This window comes from Hippoglossus hippoglossus, chromosome 9, assembly GCF_009819705.1.
Source record: "Hippoglossus hippoglossus isolate fHipHip1 chromosome 9, fHipHip1.pri, whole genome shotgun sequence".
NCBI classification, from domain to species: domain Eukaryota; kingdom Metazoa; phylum Chordata; class Actinopteri; order Pleuronectiformes; family Pleuronectidae; genus Hippoglossus; species Hippoglossus hippoglossus.
The window spans coordinates 8056106-8079558 of NC_047159.1; the positions used below are offsets into that span (position 1 = coordinate 8056106).

At 43.9% G+C, this 23453-nt stretch overlaps 2 protein-coding genes across 4 annotated transcripts; one reads left to right on the forward strand and one right to left on the reverse strand.

The window, feature by feature from the left end:
- Positions 1 to 361: 361 nt before the first annotated feature.
- Positions 362 to 23063, forward strand: LOC117768520 (secretory carrier-associated membrane protein 1-like). 3 transcript variants are annotated; one of them, XM_034596967.1, is made up of 11 exons: positions 433 to 645; positions 1815 to 1895; positions 2096 to 2206; positions 2410 to 2424; positions 2750 to 2861; positions 3564 to 3692; positions 4188 to 4347; positions 5117 to 5218; positions 5316 to 5433; positions 6063 to 6242; positions 23037 to 23063. In XM_034596967.1, exons 1-10 carry the CDS (start codon positions 589 to 591, stop codon positions 6222 to 6224), a joined length of 1047 nt encoding a protein of 348 aa, XP_034452858.1. In that variant the 5' UTR covers positions 433 to 588; the 3' UTR covers positions 6225 to 6242; positions 23037 to 23063. The 3 variants fall into 3 exon arrangements, 1 of the variants encoding a protein (XP_034452858.1); XR_004615076.1 differs by lacking the exon at positions 23037 to 23063 and adding an exon at positions 7102 to 8814 and having other exon boundaries at positions 434 to 645; positions 6063 to 6971; XR_004615077.1 differs by lacking the exons at positions 2410 to 2424; positions 23037 to 23063 and adding an exon at positions 7102 to 8814 and having other exon boundaries at positions 362 to 645; positions 6063 to 6971.
- Positions 10524 to 23083, reverse strand: LOC117768523 (LHFPL tetraspan subfamily member 2a protein-like). Its single transcript, XM_034596971.1, has 3 exons — positions 22880 to 23083; positions 12202 to 12913; positions 10524 to 11253 (listed from the first exon to the last, which is right to left on the reverse strand). Exons 2-3 carry the CDS (start codon positions 12611 to 12613, stop codon positions 10997 to 10999), a joined length of 669 nt encoding a protein of 222 aa, XP_034452862.1. The 5' UTR covers positions 12614 to 12913; positions 22880 to 23083; the 3' UTR covers positions 10524 to 10996.
- Between the last annotated feature and the right edge of the window lie 370 nt (positions 23084 to 23453).

Here is a 23453-nt window from a genome sequence, read left to right on the forward strand (position 1 = left end):
TCTTATGTCTTTGTGTATGTAATATTTCTGTTTTTTGTGTTTGAGAAGCACTTAGTAACCTTCTTTTTGAAAAGTCCTGTTTTATTATTATTAAATAACCTTTTTGATCATCAAACTGTTTCTGTTTTGTGTGCATTTGTTTATTTATTTGTGCTTATGACATTTTTGTCCTCCATAAGAGATGGGAGCTGGAGGTCTACAGGGACCCATCATCTAAATTTGACCCCGAAGACTCCTAATACCTGAACCTGTGCTGAGTGATTATTTCTAATCACCACATGTTCTGTGTTATCGATGAATTAAAGGTAATAACAACATCCGTGGTCGTGTACCTGTCGTGACGTCATGCTGTCCGCGGTGCTGAAGCGGTGACGTCACGGGCGCCGCTCGCCACGAATCCTCTCCTCTTCTGCCATTTTTTTCCTCCTGCTACTGGCTAACTTGCTAACCGAGGGGGTCTCCATCAGCCGGAGGCGGGGGAAGACTGCGAGGCAGCGGAGAGAGGCAGTCACCGTACAGACCCGAACCTTCCCCGCAGAACCGGGGGGCTCTTCCGCACAGCGAACGGCTTCCAGAGAGGCGACAGCCATGTCCGATTTTGACAGCAACCCGTTCGCAGACCCGGACTTCAGCAACCCCTTTCAGGTAGCTAGCCTAGCTAACCTAGCTAGCCGGCTTGGAAACCCATTGAGGCCGGTTAGCATCCCTGCTAACTGTCTTGGCTAGTAGCTCGATAGCTAGCTAGCGGCTTGCTAGCACACCGAGCTTATCACACTCCACCTTATTTATCTCGTCACTCACACATACTATGAATGTCGGGGTCGTGACGGAAGCTCAGACTGACTCTCTCACACATGGGGGCGCTTTGTTCTTCACGTTGTGTTAACGCATATTGACCTAAAGACACTTGATGTTAGCTAGCTAGCTGCTAGCATCGGACAGGTACATTGTGTGCCTACAGCTGTTTGTACATGTCGCTGGGACGCAGGAGGTTTAAACTCCTTATTGTTGAAGAGGTGTTGCAGCATTGGTTTAGTTTCCTTCGCAGTGATTCGTCGCACCGGGCTCGAACACGTAGCACAACACACTGAAGCCTCCCTGCTCATCGTTGCTTAGACACGTTAGACCATTTCCCTCCACGTCCACAGCTGGGGTGGCTCAGATCATGTTTGTTTGTGCCACTACAGTCGGTCCCGTGTTCCACATGATGCACAGAGGTGTGTGTTCTCCTTTGTGAGCTGTCTTACCTTCCACCTCTTGTTGCCATCACTGTGGCAGAGATCAGACCAACAGCTCACAGGTGAATCAGCTGTTGAGTCCCTCCCCCCTCAATTTAAAGGGTGTGCTCATAGGTGGGTGGGGTTAAAATGCAAGAGTTTGGGTTCTTCATGTCACGTGGTGGGAATAACACACACATCCAGTAAAACTAACTTTTGATATGTTTGTGCTGGAACAATAAAACATCGCAAAGCTCCCGTTAAAGGATTTACTTGCCAGTGATGTTTTGAGCACAAGGCTGTTCCTCAGATTTCCTCAGACTTCAGCCCCAAGTAGTTAGAATCTGATTCTTCTGTGCAAAGTCAAGACCACTTTCAATAGAATATAGTAAATATGTAGCATTGCATGCCCACCCTGCTCCCTGTTTACACTGTTGTAATCACATCAATGATAACTGATCAGACCCAGTCAATGTGGTTAGCTGTGGTTCTTCATATAAGCTATTGGTCAGGAAAAAAAACAATCAGCTAAAAAAAACAAGCTTTTGATTTTGTAGTTGTAGTCTTGACCTCCCTGAACCCTTCTCTGTCCCGTAGGATCCCTCTGTGACGCAGGTGACCCGGTCTGCCCCTCCTGGTGGTCTGGAGGAATATAACCCCTTCACAGACGGCAGAACGGTCAGCTTGCATGTGTTTGTGTGCTTCTGAGACAATGACCTAATTTTCTTTTTCCACAACCCCTTTTCCCTCTTCCTCCACCTCTCTGTCACAGAGGATTTCACTCACAAAATATGACTGTGGCCTAATTACAGTTTTGATTCAGTGTCTGTGTTTTGATTGCGTAAATATTAACATAGCAGGTCTTTGCTGGTTTACAGGCAGCCCCTGGAAATGCCCCCAAATCGACTCCTGCCCCTGCCCAGAACACACAACCTGCCATCATGAAGCCCACAGAAGAGCCACCAGCTTATTCACAGCAACAGACTCAGGTACTACACACAAAACAAGCTCATATACATGGAATTGCATCTATTTTACTTTTAACTTTTACTCTTCCAGCCTAGTTTAACTTCATATGGCCTCAGCATTTTGATTCACTACATTGTAACACTATACAGACTCTGTCTTTGCGTCTGGTTCACCTTTCTTCCACCTTTCTTTTTATATAATCATCTGTTCTCTGATGGCCCAGCAGAGGCGTAATGAGGTACTGTCTGTCATCTGATGTCTCCTGCACCCCTTCATGTCACTGTCTTGAATAGTGTGAATCCATTTGAAGCCTTTTGCCCACCTGTAGCTTTTCCTTTGCAGTAGATTTTTAGAGCCAGTTTCTTACTAACTGAAGAAGACAAGTGAGTTGACAGCAGGAGCTGATTGCGTTTCCAACCCTAACCCCCTCTTTTCCTTCTCAAACTAACACGCCCAAGCTTACCTGAGTGGAAAATATCCTTCATTACTCACCTTATTGGATATCATAACTCCTGTCAGATGCTGCGCAGTGAATTTCAAGTGCCTTTCTGTGTCTTTGTTAGGACCAAGCACGTGCTCAGGCTGAGTTGTTGAGAAGGCAGGAGGAGTTAGAGAAGAAAGCAGCGGAGCTTGATCGCCGCGAGAAAGAGTTGCAGTCCCACGGAGCCGCGGGAGGTCAGTCAGTCAGACCTTCAATCAGCCACTTCATGCACCCACTCACCTCACATTAACTTTCTGAGAATGAGTGGTCATTACCGATTAATCCGAGACTAATGACAGTGTGGACAAGACTCAAAAAGTACATATGTCGACATTGAAAAATAATTTGGCACAGTATTCAGTTTGTGATGTAAGTGAAATAAGTGTTGGGTATATTGATTTTTTGCAGATACATGTGGCCTGGAGTCCTTATCTCTCATTTTATTATGTGGGTTAACTAAACTAAAGCGTGTTAGTTTCCAGCAGGGAAAGTGGTACGATGAGATCTGAAAACATGTGATACAGTGTTTACAATATATTTGAACTTTGTCAGAAAGCAACAGGGACAAAGGAATGCTAACATCGGGTTTAAGACAAATTTAGAGTAGGTTGTTTTCCATTAAAAGCTCCTAATTAGTGTCATCCAAATATCCAGGGCATTTCCATTTCTATCCAGGTTATTTGAAATAAAATAGAAAGTCCCATTTTTCTGTTCACTCACACCTGACCACCTTTTTTTTTGATTTTACTAAAAGCAAAAACGTTTCATTCAATTGTTTCAACACTTGCACACACACTTGATATTACTATGCGTCATAGTATGTTAACTAAGATGTTAACTTCTGACACTGTTACTCAAAACACATCATTCAAACACTGTTTCCTTTCTCCTCACAGGGCGTAAGAACAACTGGCCTCCACTGCCAGAGAAGTTCCCCGTTGGCCCATGTTTCTACCATGATATTGCTGTGGACATTCCTGTAGAGTTCCAGAAGACAGTCAAGATCATGTACAACCTTTGGATCTGTAAGTGGATCGTTATGGAGACTCCTTCTCCTCACTCTCAGGTTGCTTCTCAAACTGAAGCACAAGGCATCGGTGCAGAAGCACTTCATCTGAGGGCAGATCAACTGTTTCAAATGGGAGCAGAGCAAATTTGCAGAAAAGCAGGAGCTACTTGAATCTGAATGGGAAATGAAGAAATAACACTCTCAAAATGAAAGACCACACCCATGAATAAAGACAGGAAAGAAGCTCTACAGATCATCTGTCACATCCATAAATGAACAGTATTACCCAGTGAATATAATCATTGCCATTTGTTTTAGTTCTACTACACACATCTGAACATTGGTTGACAACTTAAACTCATGTATTGCAAGTGTATTACCATGAAACGCATGTGTCTGCTCTTTTGTCAAATGTACATGAGAAGACAAACTGATTTTTGTTCATTTCTATAATTATAATTCACTGTAATCTTTTACTCTCATGACACTAAAGATGTTCATGTTGTTCCAGTCCATGCAGGCACGCTCTTTGTGAACATGTTCGGCTGCCTGGCCTGGTTCTGTGTGGACACATCCCGTGGCGTAGATTTTGGCCTGGCGATGCTCTGGTTTCTGCTGTTCACCCCCTGTTCTTTCGTCTGCTGGTACAGACCGCTCTACGGGGCTTTCAGGTAAGCAAATGGACAGTTACACTGCCTTGTGCAACAGTAGAACGAAACACACACACACACACACGACTCTGTAGACAAACATGTGCCTGGCATCACCAAACACATTAAAACAGGTCTGGATCCCTGCAGTTCCTTTTGGTTTTACATGGGGCGTTAGTAACGGTTGAAGACCAAAAGGCCTGTGGACGCAATTTGATAGACTTACAACCAATCAGAGCATCTAAACCTGTCATATCAACAAATGCTGCAAATTCAGTGGTTTTTTTCTTCTTTTAGAGAAAATCGACTGTCCAGTTTGTTATTTATGATAACTTCACGATAGCAGATCTTTGTTATATTAAACCCAACCCATTTTAGTTAAATGGTTGTGATTGGTCCTAAAAGTTTCAGGACTGATGGAATCAGTCTGAACAGAAGAGGGGGCCAGACCCATGAGAAACATGAATGAACATAAGCTCACTGGTTGGTCCGGCTTTCAGGCTTGTTCTTCTAGGTATGAAGTTAGTAAAGAAGAGTGGGCAGTTGACTTTGAAAAGGCAGTTACTTCTTGACGTAGTAAAAGTCATTATCCTCCTCTATATCTCTAACTCCACACCAACCAACACCAGAGAATTAGTTTCTGTACGGGAAGATAGTGTAATGTAAAGTCGTGGATAAAGACTTCCACAGGCTGAGGAAAGTGGAGGGTAACTGATGTTTATTAGTGCCACAGTTGAAGAAATGTCTTATTGCTGTCTCTCACTAATCTTGTTTTCTATCTCCACCACAGGAGTGACAGTTCGTTCCGCTTCTTTGTCTTCTTCTTCGTCTACATCTGTCAGTTTGGAGTTCACGTCCTGCAAACTATCGGCATCACCGGCTGGGGGACATGGTCAGTATTTGTTCGGGGGCTTTTTACTCCTGTATTTCTGTGGAGTGTGTGCTGAAGTTACTTTACATTTGTGTTTTGTTATGTTTTTTTCTTCCAGTGGCTGGATTACAGCTTTAACTGGTCTGAACACCAGCATCCCAGTGGGCATCATCATGTTACTGATCGCAGCTCTGTTCACTGCACTGTCCGTGGGCTCTCTCATCATGTTTAAAAAGGTAACACGATCACAGATCACTCCAACATGACAGCAGACTTGGTTAATTCACTCAACCACTAATGTGAGAAAGTGAAAGGCAGAGGTAAAAACAGGTTAATGATGAGAGCTCGACCGATATGGATTTTTTGTGGGACAATGCTGATACCGATAAACGATTTCCAATACCGATATATCGGCCAACATAAATCTATTATTTTTTAAATTGGCATTGATTCCTATGATGTCGATATCAAACCCTTGTCACAATCGAGGCTTGATATTTTAAAGTTTAATCCTAAACTTCATTATAAGTAACTGTAAATAAAAAGAAAACTCAAATACAATCAAATATATAGACCTTACATGAAGAAAATAGAATAAAAAAATATGTAACATATATCTTTTCTGCATTGGTTATTCTGTAAAATTAAAGTTTTCCTTTGTAAACACAAATATTGATATATCTATGAAAGGCTCTTATCAGTCAGATTTTGTCAGGCAGCTGATACATTCTATTCTATTAATGATGCATATTATTTGTACGCTATCAATAACTATATACAGCACATGGTCTGAACATTTGGGAGTCAGTTTGTTCTCTGACCAACGTCCTTGATTCCAGTTAATTTTCTCCTCCACTCTTTCCAGGTGCACGCTCTCTATCGTACCACCGGTGCCAGTTTTGAGAAGGCTCAGCAGGAGTTTGCGACCGGAGTCATGTCCAACAAGACCGTTCAGACGGCAGCCGCCAATGCTGCCGCTAACGCTGCAACCAACGCCGCTCGTGGGGCCTTTAAACCTCATCCATAAACCGACACACACACACACGCTTACACACAGTGACAAGGTGGAGATGCACAGCTCTGGCCCTGCTGGTTCTCAGATCAAATTGATTTTTAATTTATGAATGTTGCTACGGTTGCCCTGCACACTTTGCTAAAGAAAAGTGTAACGTAAATAACAGACAAGTGTCCAGAGCTGTTCATCCTCATGTATCAGTGAAAACTCTTCTACATCCGCCCTGGCTGCTTTTCAGTCAGGCGACCATCTGCTCACATCCCTTTGAAACATCCACGTACTGACTTGAGGTGTGTTCCGAGTGTGTGGGATTCCATCTCACTCTCTCGTTCTCACTCCTTTTCCTCTTCCTGTTCCTCTGTCCTCCTCTGTCCTCCTCTGTCTGGTGATGATAGTGCATCCGGACATGACTGTCTAGCATTCCTTATTTTTGTCATGGTGATGACGTCTAAACAGCTTCCTGCCTGGTTATTGGTTAATACAGCATAGAGTCATGAAAAGTGATAATCCGCTCATGGTGTTTTGCACATTATTCTGTTTTTCTTGGTCAGATACTGAAAGTACAGTATATGTTGGATTGGCTGCAGCTGCGTGTGAATGTTTACTTCACTTGAAAGGAGAAAATTGTGGCTTTTCATGATCTTCCGGTGCTTGAACATGAAGGTATGAAATTTGAATTTGACCTTGTACTCTATCAGTGCTTCATCTCTCAGACAATACCCTTCTTGTTATGGTAAAACCTAATTCTTATAAATAGGAGTATGTCTGTATGTCCTTCCTTAAGGACCTGCCCCCAACAGAGCTCCAGTGACACCTGTCAGGTGAAATCTTTCCTCTCTGTCCGATTTTCTTTGACTGGGCCGGGTCGGCATCTCTGATGCTAACTAAGATCTGACAGCATGTAAACAACGTGCATGTTAAGCACACTGAAGGTAGAAGTCGCTCCCTCCGCTATTGGCTGGATCAGGGGAACGTCTACCTATTTATTTCCCATCAGTTCCTGTGAGAAGCTAGCTGCAGAGTTATTGCATGTCCCTGTGGCTGTTTGACTGATTGACGACGTTTGGATCTAGTCGTGGAGACGCACTGAACACCAAGGTCAGTGTAGGTCACCAGTTCTCACCACAAACTTTCAGTCCGGTGCTCTCGTGCATTAAAAGGGGGGAGAACACCTGAGGAATAATTGCGTTTCCTTTTACGTATGCGTGGCATTAATCGTGTGGTTCCCCCCTCAGTTGTTTTTGTAGCCCTTCACACTAACGGCGCTATGAGTCTGGAGAGCTGCTCAGTCGTGGCCTCCTGTTGAAAAGGACGCATAATAACGTACAAAGTGATAACTGAGAGAAGGGACCTGGCTTTTCCCACTGAACATGACCTGGACAGTGATGAAGCTATTCTTTCGTTTCCTGAGATTATCCTGAATACACGAACCAGTAAAAACACTGATACTGCTTATATGTACACTAACAGTCTGTTTGCATTTTTACAGACAAAGCCAGCCACTGATTTTCCCATCAGCACTTGCCTCAAAAGTTTCTCAGCCATTAAGAACATTAAGATAAGAGAGAACTGGAGGTGACACAGTGATATCACTAAGATATGTTAATTTATATACAATAATAACAGTGTTATTCAGCACTAAGTTGTAGAGACTACTGTCATTGAAGTGAAGTATGGTTGCGGGTTACATACGTGTATCTCTCATCGTCGTGGTGAGTGTGAAGACGTACATGATCGATGACTGGTGACTGGTGCTGCTGTTACCACATTGCAAATGTGCAGCTTAAGATCAATAACTCGTCTTGACATAGCAAGAAAACGTCTTGGCAGCATTTTGTTTCGAAATATCTTTGTTTTAAACTCATTGCACATTTCTTGTGTTGCGTTAAACTTAGTGCAAAAGACAAAACATGTTTTTATTTATGGTGTAATTTAAGTTGTTCACATTTCTTTCGTGTTTGGTTTGATTTTACATTATGTATTATGTTTGTGTGTTTTTTTTGTATTAATGACATCACCGTAGCATAAGCTAGATAAAAAAAAAGTGTTTAACGACTTTGCAACTGGACCCTGACGGAGTTGTGCTTGTGTGGATGAGGATGTGTGTATGACTGGTATGAAAGAAAGAAAAAATCTCCCTCAAGTGTTATTCTAATTCCTGAAAAGCTGTGAGAGATCAACCAAATGTCCATTTAGATTTGTTTTTAAATCTCTGTTCGTGACGTGTTCCCTTGCCATGTTTTACTTTTGAGGTATTAACACAACTTATCTTTGCTACACACATGATTTCCATGTATCTATAGTTTTAAGCGGTTGTTAAATGAAGCCATTGCCTATGTGGGTGAGTAGTTGATGTATTTGGCGAGCTGGTCTGCAGTACAGAACGTGTTTGAAGTTTGCTGACACATTATTTCACTGAATCAGAGAAAAAACTCATTCAAAAGGGACACTTGTATATTTTGTAAAGTTGAAAATTTGATCCCCATTATCAGTCACATGTAAAAAGAAAATGTAATGCACTCTCGTCTGGCCTTTGTCGCATGTGAAATAGTTTGAGTTTTGTATATTTATGGTATTAACATGAAATAAAATTTGAAAGAAATGTTTGTGGATTTATTTTGAGAAAAAACTAAAATAAAGGTTTGTTATTTTTACTGAAAATCAAATTTGTCTTTACCAGATATTTGCTCAGGATCAGTGATATAATCTATTTTGTGTGTGACCACTTAAAATAGAGGAAGGTCTCTTCATGATCCTTTTCACAGTTTGCATACAACAACCAAAAGATAAAACATCAATAATTATTGCTATAAACTTCCCACCAATACCAATATAACAAAGGTCTAATACATATTGATATATTGCTAATGCATTGTACAGAGATATAACACAAAACTGGTCAACCTCAGATTTAGTCATCTGCGCATAAAGAAAACTTTTAATTTACAGTGTTTTTCATTTCTATCCACTGATATGAACATTTTTATCCTGATGTCATTTTTGGCATCACCCAGCCGTATGTTGGTGGTGGTACCTTTGTTCTGAAATAGATTTAAACAGTTTTAAGAGGAGAAAAATGGCTCAAATTTATCTAGTAACACAGAACAAAACACCAGTGTTTCCCAACCAAACTTTTAGTGTCAGTTCAGAATAACTAAACAGCAGTAGTAGAAACTTAGAACAGTGCTTGTAGAGTACGAGGTTAACATCCTATTTCGCCACGTTAAAGACACTTTTCCTGGGTCCGCTGGATTCTTCCTTGAGTCAAGCTCCACCACGCCACAATATTTCATGACAATCGCCTCAGTAGTTTTTGTGTAAATCCTGCTGAGAGAAACACAAACACGGGAAACACGGAAATGAAGACACAACCTCCTCGGTGGAGGTAAAGAAGACACACACTCACCACACAGATGTTACAGGAGGAGGCCTGGTTTATTTGAGTACAGACTGTGTCTCTAATCACACACATCAAACATCTCGTACATGAAGCGTCACACAACGTTCCACAGATGCCGTCACTCTTTTGTTAATGTAACAAAAACAGCGGACAATCATTAAAACACAGAGAAATGCTTCTCGATACAAAGCCATGTCGTGATTTCATCTCTCGGTCCAACTCACTCTCACAGTCAAACACACTACAGTTCAATTATTGCACATCTCATCTACAATGGAGAAAAAGCACAGCATCATATGAATCATATTAGATCTACAGCGACTTGTGTAGCAATGTGAAATGAGCTCAGGGGTTAAGTGCAAAGCACGACATCAGGTGCTAATAGAGAACAGGAATGCTCTGAATCTCCCAAACTAAGGAGGTCTGCTCTGAAAAAAGTCTGACGTGGAATCTCCCATGAGCCACTGGGAGTTTTTCGCCTTCATCCATCAAAGGCTTTTTGAATTTTCACCCACTGTTTTGTGTCTCGGATCTCTTTCCAGAGCCAGATCTTGTCTTGTGTGGTTCTCTTCACGTCAGGTAGCTCGTGATAAGCTGTGGTGCAGTCTGCTTTATCTCGCTGAGAGCAACCCCCCCCACGCCTGTGAAAGCTCACCACAGTGAAACATATGGAAAGTCTCCGCACACACTCTGCCAGTTATTAAGCTACGATAGAGCCACGAAAAATCCATTTAAGTGAAGGAACGTCTTTTGAAGTCAGCAAATCCCTTAAATCTCACTGTCCTGCTGAGCCGCAGAATCAGAGCATTTGGACGTTTGGAAACCTCAACAGTTAACGCCTATCTCTCACACACACACACACACACACACACACACACACACACACACACACACACACACACACACACACACACACACACACACACACACACACACACACACACACACACACATTATTGGGGTTTTACTTTCGTGGGCACATCTGCTAGTATTCAGTGGTTTGTTGAGGTTTGCAGGTGAACCGTGTAAATGAACATTTTAATGACATTTACAATCCTACACACTGTTTTACTGGCAGCAGTGTTGAACCTGTCCACAACAACAAGCGCGTATCTCCTGCTATTCTACTACAGTGGTTTGTTTAAGGCAAGAATTATTACAAAAATAAACAGTATCTTAGTAAAAAATAAACCAAAAAAGGAAAAACACAGAATAAGTGTATGGATGACGTTTCTTGGCCTCAGGTGGGCTTCAGCAAGTGAGTACGCTGCCTAATGTTTTTAAAAAGCTGCTACCAAGCCTTTTCTCTTTTCGACAATCAGCTGATTCGTGAAGAAAATCACTCGATTACAGCGAAGGATGTCGTCCCAACGTCCCTGAAGGCTCAGAGCAGGCATATCAGACTCTTCCCCTCCTCGATCTCCTCCTGAACCTTATCGCTGGAGGTGGCGATCTCAGCCTGCGCGGACAGAACAGAGCACAGGAAGGTCGCCAGCGTTCCTCCTATCGCCGCGTAGAACGCCCAGCCGAGCGAGCACAGAGACGGCCTGAAGGGCGAGGCCTCGGGGCCACAGTAGCTGATGACCTTCTCTGAACCCCAACCGGCAGGGTACAGCATGAGGCCCACCATCAGCAGCAGGCCTGGAGGGGAGAGGAAGATACGAAGGGGGTTTAGTCACGTTCGTGTAAACAGTGCGATTGAAAGTACAAACAGATCATGGTGCAGCTGATGGTGACTCAGCTCTGGTGAATATTTCGGTTTTTCAGCAAACAAGCGTTTGATTTGTGATGAGAGGAACTTGAGGCCCAGTTTGAACGGCCCCTACAGTGATGTCACATAATGACAGATGCCCCAGTCGAGTCAAACACACCTGTGGGAGCTTATTGTTGAGAGAAACATGCAGAGAGACGCCCCAATTAGGGAACATGTAATGGAACGCCCGTCGATGTTGCCAACTTGTAAACTCAGATCCTTCACCTCGTAAAATCTGCACGGAAATTCCCTCGAGGTTATGTGGCAAAATTATAAAAAAAACAGCGATGTGCCTGCATAGACGTGTAAACACGATAGACCATATGCCAACATAGATACAACACTGTTAAAATGAGACTCAACAACATATGAGATTTAGTTTAAGTTCCTGAGTTTGTCAGCTCCTAATTAATTTTGTTTATGTTTGTTTATTTTAAGAGGGAATTGTTATTATGCAACAACCGGTACAATCCACCCCCTCCCATTGGCCCCCTCGTCAAAGCTACACCCCCGAAACACATGAAAGTTGACTGCCTGACAACTGTTACTGTTGACAGGTGCGTCAACCAATCATTTCATTCGGACTGAAGTGCTGGCAGATACCGGCTTTTTTATTTCTTTTGCTGGGACAAGACCTGAGAAGACCCGAGAACCTTTGTAACATCTCTCTCACTATCTTTTCCTTCAAAGTTTGCTCTCTGTCTACACACTGCATAAAGGCAAAATGCAGAAAACCCTGAAAAAATTCATCACCAAGAGCACAGTTTGTGCAGAAGATCTGGGACTATCTTTTCCTCTATCACCTCGATCCACTCACACTGATGCAAATATCTCACCTGCGATAGCCTGGAGCAGCCCACAGATGTTGAATATGCTCTTCTTCAGGATGCTCTGAAAGCACAAGCTGAAGATGGAGATACAGGCCACGCAGCCCAGCACCAACGTCCCTGCAGCCAGAAACAACATGGCAGCCTTCCAGAAGCCACTGGCCACTTCCCCGAACGTCCCGGCGTACGGCCCACAGCTCACCCCTACTCCCAGCGCCCCGACGTGCAGGCAGCGGCTGTAGAGGCCGAGCGACGGCCGGTACTCCCCAGACTCCACTCCCGCACCACTCACACTGGAGTCCGAGCGGGGGAATCCCAGCAGCCAATCAGGACTCATGAAGGCGATGAGCTCAGCAAAGGCCACCAGAATGCTGAGCAGTGTCCAGAGCATGGAGCGGCACGTTACAATGACATGGCACATGACGCAACCAGTGATTGAGAAAAGAAAAAATTAAAAACGTTTAAAGTCTGTTACAGCTCCTCAGAAGTGACGGAAAGTCCTTTCCTTCCACAAAGAGAGGTCCAGTAGGTTCCCTGTTCAGATCCAGATGGGCGGCTGATCTAATCCTCTCCCAGCAGATGTTTTCCCTCCTCCACCGATTCTTTGTTCTTCACTGAGCCTCTCTCCCTCTGTGACGCGAGGTTCAGCCCTGGTCATCCCAGACAGCTACAACGCACCGAAGCAGCTCCCCTCAGCCATGGCTTCATCTGAAGAGGAGACCTGTAGAGACACATGATGAGGGTCAGAGACACAAAGAGACTCTATACATAAGTGTGAGTAACTACTGTGTATGATGGGGGGGAACCACTCTCATTTCCCATCAGCTATGAATCATCCAGCCCCCTTGTGTTTGGTGGACACCCCTCAGAACGGCCAGTTTTCCAACTATAACAAACTCATCCTCAACCAAGAATCTTCCCACAACGTGCTACTTAAAACTCACTAATAGCTGTGAGTGAACCATGAGCCACACTTCCAGATGTCTGTTGTTCCAACAGTCCCAGTGACTCTCACACACACACACACACACACACACACACACACACACACACACACACACACACACACACACACACACACACACACACACACACACACACACACACACACACACACACACACACACACACACACACACACACAACTGCTAGAGACGCCAAAGTTTATACTGTCGTCATTTTCCTGGTGATTACTAGGTCTTTGTGCGTTTGATTTTATCTGTAAAATGACAGGAGCCGTGTGTGTTTTGCTGCTGAGCAGCTGTCAACACAGATCAGCGCAGAGCTCTGTTACAGCACGCCACATTTGACAGTAACGCACGGCACTGCATGCCAGATCCTGACGGCTGTGGCAAGCACACACACGACATCGAGCAGAGCGGCGTCATCCAGTTCACCATTTTCACCGTTGAGATAATAGTCTGAATACGTGAGATAAATGACAGGGAGTGGTTACTGGCTGTACTGGGACATTTTTCTTGTTGTTTTTGACGCTGCAGTAAAGAATTTCAAATAGTCTTTGTTCGTTATTCAACAGAATTTAAAACTTGATTACAAATTCGTAACAGATGATACATTCAGAGCAATCCTCCCAATCAAGTGTGTGTGTGTCGGTGTTCAAGTGTGTTTGTGTTCGAGCAAAGTGTGTATACGTCCCAATCAAAGTGAGGGTGATACTGTTGCTATGTTATGATTTAGTTGCCGTGACAACACTGGCCTGGACACAGCCGTGAGCGACGAGGCTTCTCAGGATGTCAGCTCTTTCTAACTAATCTCTGATGGTATCTAGCTGTGCAGATAGTGTTGGTTTCATTTGCCCAGGTTTCAGTATATTGATTATTGCATTAACTATTCAGCGTCATTACTATTTTTTGGTTCATGGATTTATCTATCTGAATGAATATGAATACCTGAGACAAGCATTATGTACATTTAATATATATTTTAAAATCCAATGCGTGTTCTGATTCTTAAGAACTAGGTCTACTTTCTACTGAACTTTTTAAAGCGAGTTTGTTTTTTCATCAAGATTACACAAAAACTACTGAATGAATCACTACGAAACTTAGCGGAAGGATGACGTATGGGTAAAGGAAAGAGATTATTCAAATTTGGTGTAGATTCAGATCACGGGTTCAGTTCCAGTAATGTTTTTCATCTTATTTATCATTGCAAAAAAGGGTGTTTTTTTTTACATTTCCCAGAGAGTATTTCATGGATCTTGATGAAAAGAAACCTGCATATTTATTGAACTGATGTGTGTGTATTTTAATGCAGCTTGTCTGAATTTAAGGGGACTGTTGGGCCTTGGCGGAGGACGGAGGTGTGTGAGTACCAGTTTCTAGAAAGACATACTGCAGTTGAATTATTAAAATATAACTCTTAACTTTTGTTATTCACCTCATTTGTTCTTAGGTGGGAGCAGGTATCTCAAAATCTGGTGTGAGTGAGAACTACGTTTTTATAGTTTTTTCTATTTTGGGTGAAGAGACTTTCTCCGTTTTAAGTAAGTTTTCATCACTTCACTTTATCGCTTCACTTAAAAAGGAGGCGTATTATTACAAAAGCAATAAAACTGATAAATGTGGGCTGTTCTATCAAATTATCAACCTAATTCTTGGTGTATGTGTCACTTCGGTGGTGATGAAAAGTTCACTCTTGTTGCCCTGAGGGGAATGAGTGTGGTATTAGGTTGCACATAACCTCGCCGCCAGGAAGGTAAATCATCCCGCCACATCTGTAAGGAATGAACACTGATGCTGTACATTGTCTGATATGATCTGGAGTCAGTTCAAGGCAAAAAAAAGCTTCAGACATTTCCCAGGCGACAAAATAAGTATTATCTCATGCAGCTAGAAGAGGACGACTGATTCATCCGATGTTGGGATCGACTGGAAACCAGCAGAACTGGGTCACGATAACAAAAGTCGAGAGGCGTGACAGCATCTGAGGAGCAGGTATGGGATTTGCAACACTTGGGATGCGGGTGTGATTTAGTTCAGCAGGATTCCTGGATGTCCTTCAGGTCACGGCTGTGTTTTCATACTGTTCTGCTGCAGGTTTTTTTCCCTCTGGTATAGAGAACTGTGCCTGTTTGTGCACGGCTTTGCTTTGTCTCCAGTTTATCTGTAACCTCCACGTTCTTCTCGTTCCCTCCACTGCAGAATTTCAGGGGCACACGCATGCCTGAAATTTTGCTTTCGTCTCATTCTACATTTTTGCATCCTAATTAGAGATTACACAAACCCTCAGCCAAAACACACAGTCTGCATATAATAACCCACCTTGACGACACACTGGGAGAAGTGTGCTTCAGCAGATCTGAGTGGAGTTACAGCATAAAGGAGCCGCAGCAATTTGACTATTTATTATCAGCCAAAAACAAAAAGGAAATGGCCACAACAAACAGGAAGCGAGCAGGAAGCATCGGTGTCTGTCTAACAGCTTCAGAGGCACAATCAAGCAATAAGAGGACGATCTCCCAAGATATCTCACTTCAATGTAAACCTGTCATCCCTCGCTCAGGTTTACACAACATGCACAAAAGCAATGTTTGAAGAAACATGTTGTCATCTGAGAATCTATGTCCAGTGGTTATAGTTGTAGGGAGAAGGGAGAGAACTAAATAACCAGGTGTTTGACGTGTGTTTATGTGTTTGGAGACAGTTTGGGGAGTTTCCCTTTTCTATTATAGTCCTTGAGTTTGTTCCAGACCATGGCCACACTTATTGTTATCACAGTTTCCATTCTGCAAGTGTTGCACTCGCTAAGCCGGATTCGTGTTTTAGCATTATGTAAAGCTTCCATTACAAAAGGGTTTTTAGAAATGTAGGTTTTTAAATGGCTGTGCAACCTGAATCAATAATCTTTTGAGCTTGCACACAGCATGTATGCACCATAGACTGTGTTGAATATACTCTATGCATGTTTGTTTGCATTGGTTTTTGTTTACAGCCACCCAGGCTACAGTTTGAGTCTCTCTGGAGTTTTTTTTAGTGGAGTCTTGTGCTTGCAGCTGATTATAGTTCGTCCAGGCCCGGGCACGGCGCTGCTGTCTGTTAAGACTACAATGCCCACAAATTAGCAGCTCTGCCTCTTGAAACGACAGGGATGGAGCCTAAACATGCAGCCGGCAGGCACCATGTGTGATCTGCCCCCTGCACTTACAGGAAATCTTCTCACTTATACCTCATCATGGTTCTCTGTAGTCTCACTGAAAGACTGCGCTCGGAGAGAGATGGAAACTGGAGGAGGCTTCAGAGGGGGACAGAGAATTAGCAGAGTACTGAGAGGAAGTATCTAGTAGAGAAAGAATGTTCTTGACAATTTTTAGCTGATACGTTGGAGGTTTTAAAGATTTACCAGTAGGTAACAAAATATATTAAAGGTTGGGTTGTTCCTGAAACACTTTTTATCTTAAGAGAAATCCTCTTCACCCGATAGCTATAAATGAATAAAGTCGTCTTAAAATAAAAAACTGGTGTCTATGGCCCAGTCATTCTAAGCGAATGAAATGATTGGCTGGCTTACCAGTCTGTCACTAACCGACCAACCTGCCTGCGCGCACCCCGCTCGAGCTCTTACTGTGTATTTGTCTGCACAAGTTAGGGAGACGTACACCGCTGAGGCAGAGATGATAGTTAGAAGTTAGCGAGCGAGTCACGGAAAAGTCGGATTCTAGCAGTTGTCAGGCAGTGCACGCTTATGTGCTCTGGGGGTGTAGCTTTGACTACAGGGTTAATGGGAGGAGGTGGGATGCATCGGTTGCATTTGTAAAAAGTGTAGCTTTCTCTTCCTAGCTTTTCCAGGATTACCAACCCTAGCTTTAATTACTGGGAATGAAACAGTTACCAGTTTCACAATATATCGTGGTCAGTTGTAGCGTTTAATTCCCGTTCCATCTGGCCATGGTTATCAACGTTTAGATAAATCTATGGTGACGTAATGCATTTGATCATCATATGTTTCACTAATCAAGTGGTAATTTGCATGTGTGTGTGGTTGCATGCATGAATGTCCTGCCTGTGTGTGTGTGTGTTGAAGTGTCATTGAGCGGGCATAAAGGTCACTACATCCTGAAACTGATGAATACTTTCCGCTTGTTTGCTGGTTGTTCTGGGAATGTGCTTGAACAGCATTTTCCTGGCAAGGTCAAGATTTTCTCTCTGTTCGTGTGAGAGCTGAGTGAAGAGTATTTTACACTTCACGGCACATCAGACGCTCCGGATTATGACTTATTCATGAGCCGACGATCAGGACTCGCCGTGGGTGAGAGGATCTCGGTCTCCCAGTTGCTTTTGATAGATATGCATCTTCAGATCTTTGTTACCGCAGCTCTCCGTGCGCCTGTGGATTCCCCGTCTTAGATATGCATCGTCACCAAAACTGACGGAGTCCTGGAGTCATGTGCTTCTTTCATGCGATGCGGAGTTTGACTGATGATATTGTTGATTCGCCACAGGATGAAAGCTGATCAGCGGTAATGTGGTTCTAATCTGGACCTGCTCGTTCCCACACTGCTCTGCCGTCCTGACAGAAACCGAGCTTGCCACGCGGGATTGTACGCACGTATTGACGGCCTGAAGCCAAAACTTACATAGTTTTCCAATCCTTCATTCTGTGAGCCAACATGAACAACCTCCGCTGCTTTAAGACAAACTTACAACAAAAGCTAAAACACAGTCCATGAACAGACGGTGATAATGTTGGCTGTGAAATCCTGTTGGTCAAGCAGCCTGTGATAAAGTCAATACGGTTTTCAACTAAGCTACATCCACACTACTAAGATTTCATTTGAAAATGGATCAGCTCTGCTTTAGATAAATTTTTTGAGCTGCTAAAATGAAGAAGTTTGGATGTTTGGAAACCCTGACGCAGACAAACCCTTGGTGATCGGGTCCTTTCGGTCATGACGTAGTCTTCGTTGATTCCCTATCACATGAAACCTTTTCAGACGAAATTAGCCTTGGAAACCAGTATAGAGCTCAACATGGATAATCAATTACAAGCATTTCTGACCCTGACGTCTTTGCCAACAGCTGTTGAGCAGTTAAATTCTACATTTTTACAACGATACAAGTGCTTACATGCGTAAGAGAGATGCTATTATATCAAGCAATCTGTCACAATTCCCATGTCCCGAGGCTATTTCAGCCCAACATTGCCCGTGCATGCCTTCCTTCATGTGCTCCTTGTACGTGAGTGGTCACGTGACATTAGTTTCTGGGTGTGTTAGTATCGTTTTAGTTTGGAAAAACTGTTTTCAAACGATAAAAAAAATAAAAGCATGACTGCAGCCTAAAGAAATGTAGCATCAGTTTGAGTCAGAGTCGTTTCAAAGCCTCACAGAGCAGTGAATACGTGGGTCAGTCCGTTGGCCGTTAGTTGGAACAGAGCGCTGAGTAGTAAATCTGGAGTAATTGGTCTGAGATATCAGCAACGGCGCTGGTAGCATGCCAAGGGGCTGAGGTAATGAGCGCTGGCCACTGTAGCCTGGTCTGCGGGATGACAGTGAATGAGGACTGAAGGTGGGTGGCGAAGAGATCTGAAGCACAGTTGACCCAGATTGTTCCACGAAGGGGAGGTTAGGAGTTAAGAGTTTCCAAGAAAAAATTCCATTCATGGACATGATGCTGGAAATGCTTTGGTTTCTTTATAATAGGTGTGAGCTAGTCCCACTTCAGAAAAGGGGTATTTGAGCTGATGGATCACCCACACAGATCAGATGACCCCCTCCCAGCTGATCTGGGCTGGGAGACTCCATTAGCTCACAGATCCTGAACCAGAAACCTCAAACCAAGGCAATCTGTTCCCTAAGCTGCTGCGCCTGGTCTGGTCTGGTCATGCATCTGAACCAGCTGGGAGGAAGACCCTCAAACCAAAACCACAGAAGAGGCACCATTTCAAGGACTACAGAGCCAGTCACTAGAATGAATCCAGTCAGAGTTGGGCAGGACCAAACGTATCCCTCCCTCATAAAAGAATGCAAGCAGCTGAGCTCGAGGTGAAGTGAGAGAAAATGAAGCAATGTAGCTTCAATACTGAACGTACACCACTGACACACTGGAAAATATATCACACCCTCGGCTCTCGATTTCCCAATCAATGTCCTGTAAACTCTGCAGGAGTCTTCAGTAGTTCATCGAGGATGTGTCATGACACGGCAGAGCAAATGATGTAAGAGCAGCAGGCAAGCTATAACATCAGCCAGAGCGGAGACACTCATGCCCTGCAGCGTTGACTCAGACAGTTTCATCACAGCTCATTTATTTGCCCCCAGCAGGCAGATTTGAGAAGGTGTGAAAACTAAACCACATTAACCATCAGAGGCAGAGAGACGGCAACGCCTTCCCCCCCCCAAAAATGCACATCACACTATAGAGTTATACGTTAAGGCTCTTGATGATTGTCCCACCTTCACCTCCACCTGTAGGGAGGCAAAGAGCCACCTGTTTTCACAACATGATAAAAGCAGAGGCAAAGCGGCGATACAGTGAAAAGAGTGCAAAACACGCAGAACAAGCACAAGTATGAGTTCAGTTTCTCTGGTTTAAGTAAAGCTTTTCTCAGCCCTGACAGATATTACGAAACAACCTTCACCTTCACCAACTTTTCTTTCGTAAACATCACCATGTAAGTCGCTGCTCTCTCGCTCTCCGTAAACAGCGAAGGAAAGAACTGCAAAGAGGAGGAAATGTTTCCCATGGCCGAGCATTCGCCACACTTAATCACACTCATAACTGCAGCCAGTGAGTGATGGCCGCCATGAAACGCATGTTTAGGGCTCCAGAGTTAGTTTGGATTTATTTTACAGACCCAGATTAAACACTAGCAAACAATCCAAGCCGTAAAACGCCATTCAAATGTTATTCCCCAACTGTGCATGAAGAGTGGAGACATGGCAGCGGTCCTAGCTTTCAAATACATAAACGGGGGGCCTGAGGTTTCGGTGACAATAAGAGGCCCCCCCCCCCCAAACATGTAAACAACAAGTCAACAGTGAAAAGCCCCTCCGACGGCATGCTGAAACAATACAGACTACTTTACTGACGCAAAAACACAAAAACAAATACACACTCATAAAGTGTGGAAGGTGCCAGCCTGGGCTCACTCATCCAGGGTGTAATTGCATAAAAAACGCATGACTTCCCCAGAGGAAAGTATAAGCCAGGCTCGCTCGTTCGTGTGTGTGTGTGTGTGTGTGTGCGCGCCAAAGAAGGCTGAATAAAATCATCCCTCTTCATCTTGTGCGACTCAACTCAACAAAGGCTGCACAAAGACATGCCGACACCGGGCCCCCTCCCTCACTCTTGGGGCTCTCAGACCTGCCACCGTTGGCCCAGAATGCATCTCTCTCTCTCTCTCTCTCTCTCTCTCTCTCTCTCTCTCTCTCTCTCTCTCTCTCTCTCTCTCTCTCTCTCTCTCTCTCTCTCTCTCTCTCTCTCTCAGGCCGCTGTGGCCCCCTAACCTATTCAATGTGTGCAGCACCCCCACCGGCCCCTCACTCCCCACACTGACTTTGTTGTGGCCCCACAGTTTCTGACGCACAAAGCCCCTCAGTGACCCTCACATTTCACCCACACAATGACAGGCATGACAAGGCCTCCACTCCCTCCTCACTTCTTCTGCTCTCACTTTTTGTTCCTGAAAAAGATGATGGACGCACACTCAAACTTTTTACGTTTTTTCATAAGCACGTGTAGTTGCGTTTATTTCACCTTATATATTACATTCGCTTTAAGATTTGTTAAGGTTTATACTCATTTCCACGAATCTCCCAAACACAAGAGGCACAAAACTATGAAGATGATTGATTTGATTTTAATTGAAGATCAATTCACTTGATGGATAGATTTCCCGACTCTACCTGGGAAAACTGTAAAAGCACTCAGAGAGCACATACCTTCGCCAAGGCCCAACAGTTCTTTTGTGAAACCATATTCTGATCCACCAGATCCAGATTTTTCTTTGGATCTGCACCAAGTTATCCATCAGTCCCCTCAACATTTGTCATCAAGCTCCATGATTTATTCTCTGAGAAATCAAGGGAAATGTTGCTTAAACGCTCAATCTCAAAATGTTAAAGAAAGTGAAGAAACGTTTGTCATGGTTTCGATCCACTCCACCCATGAAAACAGTTTTATAAAATAACTCTTATGACACCACAGAGTGATCTCAGTTTCAGTCTGGAGACTAAAAATGTAAAGCCTGCCCTGAATTACAAACTGGGTGCATGGAGTTTGAAAGACGTCGGTATTTACCAAACACAGACGATCTAATGAAAGACACAACCGAGTCGCATTACAGGGATTGTAGGATCCAGCTGTTCAGCCATCTCCAGCACTTCAGATGTCCATGAATTCAAAAATGTTCCCACGAGGACACTGACTAAATACATCTGGATTGAAATAAATGGAATCGCAGCCATTTGGGTCGAGAACTCATCTCAAAACATCTGGTAAGCAACAATGTACACATGAAAAGGAGCATTAGTGGAATAACTCCATCGCTGAATACAACCATAGCATCACCATCTCTGTGGTTCTGTATATTACTGGGTATCTCCTATGTGGCTTTCTGCTGAACTTCCTCCTGACTCCACTCGATTGATTGGTTGTTTTCACCACGAGGCACAACTTGTTTCTGTCACCGCTGTGAAAACATCTCCTCTCCCCGCACCATCCCATCGTTTGGTCCAACGTCATGTGACGAGTTTGCACTTGTCTTCCGCAGATTGTCAGAGATCGTTCTAAGAAAAGAAGGCAGGCGAGGGCGAACACACTGAAGCGTGATTACACCATAAAGTTGATTGTTGTACTGTAGTTTGTCCTTGAAGTCAGCTTGAATAAACACTGGACATGTTCCTGATTTTGTTTAGCTTATGATGTAGGACCACTTCCCCTCTCTCGGTGTGTGTGTGTGTGTGTGTGTGTGTGTGTGTGTGTGTGTGTGTGTGTGTGTGTGTGTGTCAGGCAGGGAGCTCCCACACACAGATGGACCTCCTCCCTGCTTTTCAAGGACATGGTGTTGTGGTGGGGAAAGAGGTGCGGAGAGCGAACGCTGCTGTGTGGACAAGTGAGGAAGACACTTTGAGACATAAAAACCAAGTGGTGTATAAATAGTAGCTTCTAGAGGAGGACGTTCCTCGGGTGCGGACCCCTGGGAGTCTATGGCTCACTGCTGGGGGTCCAGGACAAGTTTCCAGATTCATCTATTAAAAACATCATGAGTTGACATAGAGAAAAAACTTTAAATAAATGTCTGATATCTTTCTAGGACATTTCTCTTGTGTTATTGTTTCACACAACTAAGTAGAAGCGTTAAAGATAGGCTATGTCATATCATTCTGAGTAGGGGGTCCCCGGAATATTCTCTATCTTGTAGCTGAGAGGAAAGACCCTCCGCTCTAACAGACACTGTGCTGTGATGTCAAACTGCTGCCAGATGTTGCCAGCTGCAAATACAGATGCAAATATGTCTTCTCCCAACCCAGAGTGTTTAAATATCATCGCCAGCCAGAGAGAAAGATGTCAGTCGACACTTAGAAGAGAGAATCAGCCCAAGATCTGCAGTTTGTGACACTTTCAGTCAACATGGCTCATATCTGCAGCCACAAAGAAAACTGCATGAGAACCAGAGTCTAAAAACAGCTTCCACAAGTTTCCTCGTTGTCTTCTCTGCTACTCACGTTCAGTCGGTGTGTGCAGGTTTCTGCAGGAGCGAGGGAAGAGGAATCTGCTCCTTTGTTTTTGAAACGCTGCGTCTCTTCCCGGGGGTGAGTCCTGCTCTCTCTCCTGCCGCTCACTCACTGAGGTTGCTTCCTCTCTGCAGGACGGGACACACACACACACACACACACATGCTCACACACACACACGCTCACACAAAAGCCATCCCACTCACTAACTGACGTCGTCCTTTCTCCTCTCCTCCCCACACCCTCCTCCCTCCCCCTTTTCCCCTCCCCCACCCATCAGAGAGAGAGAGAGAGAGAGAGAGAGAGAGAGAGAGAGAGAGAGAGAGAGAAGAAAAGTTGCAGAGATGATGTGACAGATGATGATGATGATGAGGAGGAGGAGGGGGAGGAGGAGGAGGAGGAGGAGTTGTTCCTGGTTTCAGTGCAATGTTTTCTTTCTCTGTGAAATTCATGTCTGAGTAATATCCATTTTCCTGAATATTATTTAAGATCGCCCACAAACCAAATCAATGAATGCTCTACTGTGTCTTGGGCATAAGTTAGTTGGGTACATTTATTTACACAG

Coding starts and splice junctions, on each gene's coding strand:
- LOC117768520 (XM_034596967.1), top strand. CDS start 589: ATGTCCGATTTTGACAGCAACCCGTTCGCAGACCCGGACTTCAGCAAC. Junction 1,896..2,095: donor CCTTCACAGACGGCAGAACG/GTCAGCTTGCAT, acceptor GCTGGTTTACAG/GCAGCCCCTGGAAATGCCCC. Junction 2,862..3,563: donor GTCCCACGGAGCCGCGGGAG/GTCAGTCAGTCA, acceptor TTCTCCTCACAG/GGCGTAAGAACAACTGGCCT.
- LOC117768523 (XM_034596971.1), bottom strand. CDS start 12,613: ATGTGCCATGTCATTGTAACGTGCCGCTCCATGCTCTGGACACTGCTC. Junction 11,254..12,201: donor GCTGCTCCAGGCTATCGCAG/GTGAGATATTTG, acceptor TCTCCCCTCCAG/GCCTGCTGCTGATGGTGGGC.